Source organism: Crotalus tigris, unplaced genomic scaffold, assembly GCF_016545835.1.
Source record: "Crotalus tigris isolate CLP2741 ecotype Arizona unplaced genomic scaffold, ASM1654583v1 scf7180000018127.1262416, whole genome shotgun sequence".
NCBI lineage: Eukaryota > Metazoa > Chordata > Lepidosauria > Squamata > Viperidae > Crotalus > Crotalus tigris.
Window position 1 is genome coordinate 211,789 of NW_024096838.1, and position 10,822 is coordinate 222,610.

The 10,822-nt window shown below is 40.5% G+C and overlaps 1 protein-coding gene across 2 annotated transcripts; it reads left to right on the plus strand.

The window, feature by feature from the left end:
- Positions 1–1,561: 1,561 nt before the first annotated feature.
- On the plus strand, positions 1,562–10,592 carry LOC120310173 (zinc finger protein 678-like). Of its 2 annotated transcripts, XR_005557289.1 has the most exons (5): positions 1,562–2,166; positions 2,787–3,371; positions 4,212–4,341; positions 6,730–8,435; positions 10,542–10,592. XR_005557289.1 is itself a non-coding variant. In XM_039348302.1 (4 exons), the coding sequence occupies exons 2-4, from the start codon at positions 2,883–2,885 to the stop codon at positions 8,355–8,357; spliced, it is 2,247 nt and encodes a 748-aa protein (XP_039204236.1). In that variant the 5' UTR covers positions 1,562–2,166; positions 2,787–2,882; the 3' UTR covers positions 8,358–8,521. The 2 variants fall into 2 exon arrangements, 1 of the variants encoding a protein (XP_039204236.1); XM_039348302.1 differs by lacking the exon at positions 10,542–10,592 and having other exon boundaries at positions 6,730–8,521.
- The last annotated feature ends 230 nt before the right edge of the window (positions 10,593–10,822 follow it).

A 10,822-nucleotide genomic window follows, 5' to 3' on the forward strand; every position in this document is an offset into this window, starting at 1 on the left:
TACTTATTATCATATTTGGTGGTCGTGCAGAGAGATAAAAGAATTTTGGATTAAGATATGGTGGAATATCCAGAGAATTTTTAGAAGGAGGGTAAAATTTACTCCGCAGTTATTTTTGTTGGGTATAGTTACTGATTGTGATACAAAGGAGGTTATATTGATGTTAAATTTGATTACAGCCGCGAGGCTGTTAGTGGGACAATATTGGAAGAAGGAATCTTTGCCTACATTGCAGGAATGGTTTCTTAAAGTGTCTTATTTGGCGGAAATGGCAAAGATTTCGGCTTTTTTAAAGGAACAAACGCAAGAGAAATTTCTTGCTGTTTGGGATAAATGGATAAAATTTATACAATTTAAATTGGATATAAAAAAATATTATATAGCTTTTTCATAATTTTTATTTTTATATATACACATATATATCTTAATGTTATATTTTCTTTTTTTTTCATAATTATAATTTTTAACTGTTTTTTAATTAAGCCTATATTCTGCTCTGGGAAGTTCAGGGGGGGGAAGGGGGGGTGTTTGGGTGGGGGTTGGGGAAGGGGGGTTTTGTTGTGTAATGTTTAGTTTTTTCTTTGTATATGTTGTTTTTTGTTTTTGTATTGTTGTGTTCTTTTTGTAAAACTTATAAAACTTTTTAATAAAAAAAAGAGTTACTTAAGATATATGTTAAGTTATTAATATATATTAAGTCATATATATGTTTTCTGAGGTTTTTGCGGGTGTTTTTATGTAGGTCTTTGATTATTCGGATTTTCTCCCGCGTAAAATTGGAAGTGTCTTGGCAATGTTTCAATGAAGTCCCATTCGTCATCTTCAGGCTGGTGTTTTCGGCTTCGTGCTTCTAGGAGCACGAAGCCAAAAACACCAGCCTGAAGATGACGAATGGGATTCTCTGGATAGTTTATCAAGTAGTTATAAGCCTCCCTTTTTGCTTGTAAAGTTGCCTCAGTAGTCTTTGACCAAAGAGGGAGTCAAGATGGAGGAGCAAATTATTAGAGATATATTTGAAAATTCTCTAAATAAAATCCACCAGTTCATTGATCAGCTGTGCTCATCAAGGATGAGCATAGCTGAGCAATGAACTGGTGGATTTTATAACTGGTGTTATATATATATAACTGTTTCGCAGTTGCGACTTGAGCCTGCTTAACGCCCCTAGTTGGGGGCTGCAAGGCAAGAGATTGTAAAAAGTAAAACTGCAGTATAGCAGTTAAAAAATGTCAAGGTGTAATCAATTAGACATCTGTCTGAAAAACTTCCTGCATATACTCCCTTGACTCAGCTGGCAAAGAGGGAGGAGAGCCTGTGGCTTGGTGGTTAAATCACTGCCTAGTATGTAAACTGACCAGGTTCGAATCCCATAAAGGGTGTGGCCAACTGACGAGAGCAGAATGAGCTTGAAATGGCCATCTTAGTCTCCCAATTTAATTCTTTAATTGTTTGTTAGAAAAAGAAATTTGTAAATATATATATCACAAAATAAATTAATTACAATCACCAGGAAAATCCAAGCAGGAAATTTTTTAATAAAAACCAAGCTTTCATCGGTAACTTCCAACATCGTCAGGGTTAGAGCTAGTTAGTGGGAAAAGCTTATATAAGATTACCAAGCGTTTGCATCTGGCTTCTGGACCGCGTCATCAGTCCCAGCTGATTAGATTGTGTCCTAAAGGTATATTTGACACCAGCATCCAGCCCTCTCCTATTTCTCCTTGTACACTCCCATTCACTCCCTCGTCACTGATTCTTGGGTTGAGTGGGATCCTTCCCCCGCATTATATATATTATAATGTGACATGATAGTAGTATTTATATTTATATAAAGCTGCAAGTTTGTCTAAGCATCAATATGACTTCATTTGGACACCTGCGCAATTCCCTGACACTCCCTTTCCTACCCTTTGAGCATAAGAACCTGAATTCCACATAGACTCCTCCAGAGGGCGCACGCTAACAAGCCCTTCCCTAATGGGCCACTGGAGAGCTAAAGTCACGGCTACTTTTTCAGAGGAGGCTGAGAAGGAAGTGACGGCTGTGAACCTTGCAACTCTAGGACGCCATATTCTCTCTCTTTAACCCCTGGAGCTCCGCGGGAGGCGAAGAGTTGGCGGGAGAGCCTCGCGGGGGAAAAGATTCACACCTGTCTTAGGTGGGGAGGTGAGCTCTTCCCGTGCTAAGGGAGGAGGGGGAGACCCGTGCCCAGCTCTCCTCTGGGCCCGGTTCCGGGTCCCATGTTCCCCAGCCGCCCTCTCCATGCAGGGGGAAGCGGAGCTGTAGAGAAGCAGCAAAAGAACCGGGGATCCCGGGAAGGCGGCGGGGTTCCTGGGTTGCCTTCCCGCCCCGTATCCGGGGAAGAAGAGCCCGAGTGGGGGGAGTGAGAGGAGGGCCGTCCTGGCGGAGGTCCAGCAGAAGAGGAGAGAAGCTGAGCGTGGAAGCAGGATTGCGTGAACTTGTTTGCATGTCCCCAGAAGAAGGGAAAGGGAGCATCCACAGCCAGGGTCATTTCCTGGCATTTCATTGGCAGGTTGTGTAAATCCTTCTTGGAGGGGGGATGCAGAGGGCAGGTTTTTAAAAGGAAGCTTTTTCTTGTGACCAAGAGAAATATAAAGTGCTCCAAAATGCACGCCCCCCCCTCCCGAAAGAACCCTATCTGCTGAATGCCATTGCAATCATTGACCAGCTCAGAAAAATCTTTCCTTCCATGAGGATGACTGTTGTTCGGTGGTTAAATCCTCCACTTTCTAAGTCTTGAAAGTCATTTTCTTTTTCCATCTCAGGTACACAAATTGGAAGTGATTTCTACATCTTTGCATATACACAAGATTATTTCTTAGCTAAAGGCAGGCGGCAACAGAATTTCAAGAAGCAGACTTATGAATGAAATGTCTTTAGGAGATCCAGAAGATTTCTTGTACCCATTTGGAGTTGCCTTACAGGACAGAGGCAGGATGGAGACAGAACTTTTAGCAAGTGAAGCGACTGGAAAAAATCTTTCGGTTGTTCAGCCTGGCAGCTGTGGAGAGATCTGGGCAAGAAGCGGGCAGAAGATCCCGGAGAAGGAACCCATCCTCCATTCAGAAGTTCAGCCCTGCAGCTTCAGGAGCATCCAATACCAGGAGGCTGAGGGCCCCCGAGGACTTTGCAGCCGACTCCATGACATTTGTAGGCGATGGCTGAGACCAGAAAAGCACACCAAAATGCAGATGCTTGATCTGGTTGTTCTGGAGCAGCTGCTGATCCTTCTGCCCCCCCTCCCCCCAGATGGAGAGCTCAGTGCGGAGACCAGCTCCCAGGCGGTGGCTCTGTTGGAAGCCTTTGTTTTGAGTCAGGTGGAGGAACAAAAGGAGCAGATCAAGTCCCAGGTGGGAACCCAAAAGGGGAAATAAAGAATGTGTTTGAATTCTTCACCCCTCCCTCTGAGATTTCTCTGGCATTTAAATTAAATGGAGACCTTTTCCTAATTCTTGTAGGACATTGCTCCATTTGTGTCTTATTCAGCCTCACTGATGGATATTGGGGATTTTCAGGTTTGCATTCAGAGAACAAGAATCAACTTAATGTTCTGGAGCAGTCCCCAACCTTTTGGGCACCAGGGACCAGTTCCGTGGTTTTTCCGCGGACCAGAGGGGGCATGGTCTTGTGGGCTGCCTGCATCCCATGAATGGGGCTTTGTTTGTGCGGACCGGTTACTGACATGCCGTGGCCCGGTACTGGTCCACAGACCGGCGGTTGGGGACCCCTGTTCTGGAGTGTTCATTAAATCATTGAACTTACAACTCAAGTAAGAGAAGCGTAATAAAAAATAAAGCTATCGTGGTGGGAGCATCTGTTAAGTAGAGAGTGATCATTTTAGAAATTCCTTGACATGTAATTGTGCCAGACTGCTCAATAATAACTGAAATAATCACATTAGCACAATACCATTTCAAGAAGGCTTTTCATTAAGGTTTTTAATGAAATGCTAAATGGACTGGAGTCCCTGAGAAGTGGCCTTTCAAGGGCCATCTGCCAGTTTATTCTCTCCAGATGCAGAAAGTCTAGATAGACAGACAGATGGACAGATAGATCAATCCAGAAGGAAGCTGGGGTTCCTTTCACTGAATGGCACTGAAAATGTATATCTGTGCTTGCAATGATTTAAACAATAAAACAGATCTTGTAAATTACCCTGGTCTTATTCTGTTGTGTTTTTCCTTGTTCAGGAGGGCCATGTGTCCTTTGAAGAGGTGACTGTATATTTCTCTGAGGAGGAGTGGTCTCGACTGGATCCTGACCAAAAAACGCTGCATTGGGAAGTCATGGTGGAAAATCATAGGAATGTGGCCTCTCTGGGTAAGGCCTTGCTACTGTCTACCCAGAATATTTGGGAAGACGTTCTGTAATTAGATGATATCAGCTGTGTCTTTTTCATTATAATTGTATCAAATTTATAGGACCAAAAACAATACAAGTTTTGAAGAGGAAATGAAGGTAGAGTAAGGTGATAAATGAATTTTTAAAAAAGTATAATAAAATGCAAAAAGGAAACAGAAGCACAGAAAAAGTAAGAAATGTTAAAATTTAGCTTCTTTCTCTAAGTTTACATAATAGTTTTCTCTTACATAATGGTTCCTTTCCAATCTTCAAACATAGATCAGAAGTTCATTTTTTTCTTTTTTTTAGCAAGAAGTCCATCAGGGGTTTCCAATCATTAATCAATATACGGTGTTTCCTCTAATCAAAGAGATCATTTAGTCATCTTTGATAATTCTGTCATCTCCATCAACCATCCACCATTGTAGTTATAGTAGAGTCCTTCCAGCTTTGGCATTATAATAGTCTCACTGAAGTTATCATATGAAGTCAGAAGCAATCTTCTATGGCTGTTTTCCAGCTGCCTGTTCGTTAGCACTAACAAAGTGTTCTGATTTCAGTTGGATATTTATCTTTAAAGTTCTCTGTATTTGAATCCAAAATTTTCTGCCTTTTTTACCTGTCCACCAAAACGTGACAGTCTTGATGTTGCCCACATTTACAGTATAAGTGTCAGGTACCTTTATACACTTCTGAAATTTTTTGTATTACATCAGTTTATAAAAGTTGCCTTTTAGGTTGTAACATAATGTAAATTTCACTCCTTTCAACCACATATTTTGTTACATCTGTATATTTTGAAAAACTTCTTTGTCGATTTTATCATACATTCTTTAACTGTTTATAGGTTTTAGCAATTACATGTTCATCCTTTCTACACAACCAAGATTCAAATTCTGTCTTAGGTTGTTGAATACCATAGGTCCTTTTATCTACCTTGAATCTTTCTGATGACAGTTTGAAAACCAGCGAAAACTATATCCTTCTGCCATCAATTGCTCTCTTGATTTCATTTGATATCTCCCTTGCTCAAGTTCTAATGGCTCTTGACATGTTATTCATTATCTTTGCTGACTGCTTCTCTTCTGTAAAATGCTTATTATGTTGAGAGCAGTAATGGCACAGTCTGGATTTGCATCTGTTCCATATTCTCAATATGGCACTTCTAAGATCATTGTTTTAAAAATCAACATTACCCAACACCCATGCCATCCAAATCTTAGCTCATGCTTTTTAAATTCTAAAATTCTTTTATTGCTCAGCAACCCACATTCTTTCATCGAAAGCACACACCAGGTCTTCTTTCCTTTGCATCTTGGAGAATTTGAGAATTTGGCTTTTTTCCTTGCCATAAAAATCTATGTCTATTATTCTGCCACTGTTTAATCTTTTGGCTTCCTTGGGCTGCATTAAGTGAAGAGAAATTGTCTTGGTCCACCTATAAAATATATAATTAATGTATATAAATAACAAACTTTTTAAAAAATATTTTTATATCTTATGGGCCGCATTACTAGCTCTCCACGCCCACATGTGGCCTGCGAGGTGGAAGTTGGACCTATCTGGTTTAAATGACACATCAGTTGTCTAAAAAGGTATTTGAAACAGAAATATTATTCTAGGCCAACATTAATTTTTATCATGGAAATTCTTTCTAACAATGACGTACGCATTTTCTCCTAGCTTAACATATCCCTCTTTTACTCCACGTTTTAAAAAAATTGTTTTGAAATAACACACAGTTCATGGGGAGAGGGTCCTTGATGCTCTCTGAGCTTGGTTGTTTTCTTGCAGATGTTTCATTATCCATACTAGATAACATCATCAGCACTAGTATTACAACACCGAGGTATAAATATTCTCCTTTATCAGTTCATATTGGTCATAATAATACTGAACTTGCTGATTTTAATTTCTCAGTTTTAAAACCAATTTTTCCCATCAATTTTATTTCATCTTCCATTTTTGTCTTTTTTGTTAACAGCATCTTTAAATTAAAGCTCATTAAAATGCCAAATTCCTTAAATTTTTCCATATTGGTATTTCTATTCCCTCAAGAGGATCTCCCAAATTCAACACGCAGCATGAAAAAAAGGGCATCCTTATGTTTTGTTTTTGTGTTTTACAAGGATTGTTAAATTTTGTGCTTTATGCAAAGATTAGATCGATTTTATCCATTTAAGGAAATTTTCTTCAAAGGTCATGTCTTCCAAAAATTTAAATCAACACAGTCCAGTTCAAATTCTCAAACGCCTTCGGCGCATCTAAGAAGATTGGTGCAGCTTGTTTTTAATTATGTTCAAACTTCCTGCAATTTGAACTTTCCCCCCTAACTTATTATCATTTTTATTTCTCCTTTCTTTGAAGATAATAATGGACAAGAAAATGAAAATTCCCAAGAACCATTCCGAGGGATGACTCGTGGAGACAGACTGGAGAAGCCTGCAAATCAAATGGTAGTAGAGAGACATGAGAGAAACCAGTCAAATAATTGGAATCGGGAAAGTTCTTCCATTGATGCTCCAATGCAGGACTTTCTTGCCCAACAAGGAAAAATAAAGAAAAAATGCATTACGAAAAACGTAAAACTGTTCAAAGACAAATTAGATGTGAATGAACACGATCCAACCCAAACCAAAGGAGAAAGTAAAATATGCAGAGGCAATGGAAAAAAATTGACTCTTTCTTGTGAAAAGGAGTCCTTTACATCTCAGAAAAGGATACATGTAGGAGAGAAGCCGTATACATGTTTGGAATGTGGAAAGAGCTTCAGAAGAAGCAGTCATCTTACTTCCCATAACTGGATCCACACAGGGGAGAGGCCATATAACTGTATGCAGTGTGGAAAGGGCTTCAGTGAAAGGAGTTCTTTTATTTCCCATAAAAGGATCCACACAGGGGAGAAGCCATATAAATGCCCTGAATGTGGAAAGGGCTTTATTAAGAGCAGTCATCTTACCTCCCATAAAAGAGTCCACACAGAGGAGAAGCCGTATAAGTGCACAGAGTGTGGAAAGAGTTTCAGAGAGAGCGGTTCCCTTACATGTCATAAAAGGATCCACACAGGAGAGAAGCCATATCAATGCATGGAGTGTGGGAAGAGCTTTATTCAGAGCAGTCAACTTACTTCGCATAAAAGGAAACACACAGGGGAGAAGCCATATCAGTGCATGGAGTGTGGGAAGAGCTTTACTAAGAACAGTAGTCTTACTTCCCATAAAAGGATCCACACAGGGGTGAAGCCATATAAATGCCCTGAATGTGGAAAGGGCTTTATTAAGAGCAGTCATCTTACCTCCCATAAACGAATCCATACAGAGGAGAAGCCGTATAAGTGCACAGAGTGTGGAAAGAGTTTCAGAGAGAACCGTTCCCTTACATGTCATAAAAGGATCCACACAGGAGAGAAGCCATATCAATGCATCGAGTGTGGCAAGACCTTTATTCAGAACAGTAGTCTTACTTCCCATAAAAGGATCCATACAGGAGAGAAGCCCTATAAATGCATGGAGTGTGGAAAGAGCTTCACTTTTAGTCATTCTCTTACTATGCATTACTGGATCCATACAGGGGAGAAGCCATATAAGTGCACAAAGTGTGGAAAGAGCTTCCGTGGAAATTCGTCTCTTACTGTTCATAAAAGGATCCACACAGGAGAGAGGCCCTATAAATGCATTGAATGTGGAAAGAGCTTCCCTAATAGCGGTGACTTTGTTTTCCATAAAAAGATCCACACGGGGGAGAAGCCACATAAATGCATGGAGTGTGGGAAGAGCTTTATTAAGAACTCCCAACTTATTTACCATAGTAGGATACATACCGGGGAGAAGCCTTTTAAATGCATGGAATGTGGAAAGAGTTTTTCTATGAACAGTTATCTTAATACCCATAAAAAGATCCACATAGGGGAGAAGCCTTATAAGTGTATGCTGTGTGGAAAATGTTTTATGACAAGCAGTAATTTTAACTCTCATAAAAGGATCCACAAACTGTAGAAGCCATACAAGTCTGTGAAATATGGGAAAATTTCAAGAGAACCAATGACCGAATCTTCCATATACGGGTACATTTGGGTGAGAATCTGTTTCATGTTCCATATACATGTTTAATGTTTAAATGTTCGGTTTAGTTTTTGAAATATATGCATTTCCTAATTACATTTACTGAATTAGGAAAGGGTTTTTTTCAGTCTTACCTTCACAATGTGAAGCCCAAGAGAGATGAATTTACTAATGGAAACCAAATTCTAGGCATGTGATGTTTCAATTATGAACCGTGGATTTTTGTAGCTACTGTCATTTGAAGGTCACCAATGCCATTTCAGATAAATAAGGGAACATATTTTTTTCTTCATGTTTATCCCCTTTTGGATTGGATCATAATAAAGCACAAATCCCCAATAAAATTTTAATTTTAATTTTTGAGAGCAAGCATAGGGTTTATTTAGCAAAATATCATTCCACGCATGCTATGGGAAAGGCTTAATTCAGGAAAGACTTGCAAAAGTTATAGCTAAATATAAATGACCAAAGTAAGTGTGATACTAAAGAAGATATTTTATGAATAGAGCCGTTTTAGTAGCAATTGGTTTGCTGTTAAACTTTGTATAGCTGTCAGTAGAAATTATATAATGAATTGTAAGATGTTGAAATGGGAAATGTCTAAATGACAAGAATGTTCAAAAATTTAACATCTGGTGACAGTGCAACATCAGATCCTCTAACTCAGGGGTGTCAAACTGCTGGCCCACGGCCCGGACGCGTCACACGGAAGCCTCGCCCACCCCATTGCCGGCAATGGGAAAACCGTCTCGATACATCACATGACATCAAGTGACGTCGCAAGTTTGACATGTCTGCTCTAACTTATACTTAATGGTACAAAAACCCCACTGGATTTGCAATTTCCAGCTCAGTCTATTCAGTTTGGGCAAGGGACTCTTCTGAGAATTATTAAGTATAAAGCAGGAAAATTATTTTTCTAGGAGGGATGTGATCAGGCAGATATTTAATAGGTGTTGCTTCCACAAGAAGCGGAAGGAGCTGCATTTCCCTGATGCATCTCTTCAAGACTAAATTTCTGAAATCTTTCTTCCTCTATAACAGAAATTAGAATGGTAATTTCCTCTGAAGTGTGAGGATAGTAAAAAAATAATCCAACTTTTCAATCCACGGTGCAAAACATCTTAGTAAACCAATATGAATGCAGAAGCAGGGAACTTTTTTCACTCAGGATGTGAGAGATTAATCACATAGATAATAATTCAAGCATGAAGAAAGTTTTAGAATGAAGTTTTCCTCTCTCACAAAAAGGAGCCAGAATGATAAGAAGCACTTGAAATGCATATGCAAAAGACTGCCCAAGAATTAGACCATATTTTACTTTTCTTTGGTGTTACAATGGCAAGACACAAATTGTGTTTCCCAGAGAAGCTCCTGGTCCTCGTCTTCTGACTGCCTGGCTTTTTCTGAGAGGATTTGGGCCCCTTTTGAGACCTTCTCAGGGCAGCTGTTCTTGAGGGAAGTGAGTTTAAATCCACCAGGGAGATCTTTTTCTCCACAGAGGGTTCCTGGACGATGGAGAAACCGAAGCCTTTCCTCCTACCTTTCCTCCTACTCCCATGCCCATCATCCTTTCCCTCTCCCTCCCCTCAGAAGCTCATTCTCTTTCCCGCCCGTTCGGAGAATCCTGGCATCTCGGGCAGAGTCCACCAGGTGGCTCTGTCAGCCTAAGGAGAAAACAGAGCATGCGCAGGACACTTCAGCCAGAGTTGTTGCCCGGGGCGTCCGTGGGAAGAGGCTGTTCTCTCTGTTCTCCTCCCTCCGGTGAGAGGCTTTGTGGTAGGCTTAGAGGCTGCGTGGAATTCTTGCGGAGACGCGGGTCCTGACGAGACTCCTGAGTTCCGTGAGTGGCGGCTCTGCCCATGCAAAGGGCTCCCGCGGTGGAAGGGAGCGTGGAGACGGGCGAAGTCTTCCCCCGGAGTGGGAGTCCGCAGTCAGACAACACAGTTATTATAATATAAAGAAGACCTCAATCATTCCTGTACACTCCCTTATTCCCTCCTTCAGAACATCACATTAGCGTACATGAAATTTGCCCCTGAGGAAAACACTGAGTACAAAAGCAAGTTAGCAATACTTAGGCAAGGCTACACAATTTGTTTCTTTTTCTGGTTTTAGTGCACAAAGCCAAAAACACCAGCCTGAAGATGACGAATGGGACTTCGTGGAAACATCACCAAGACACTTCCAATTTTCCGCAGGAGAAAACCCAAATAACCAAAGACCTACAGATATATATATCTGTAGGTATATTTGCATCCGGCTTCTGGCTGTGTCATCAGTCCCAGCTGATTAGATTGTATCCTAAATGTATCTTTGACACCAGCATCCAGCCCTCTCCTATTCCTCCTTTGTACACTCCCATTCACTCCCTTGTCACTGATTCTTGGGTTGAGTGG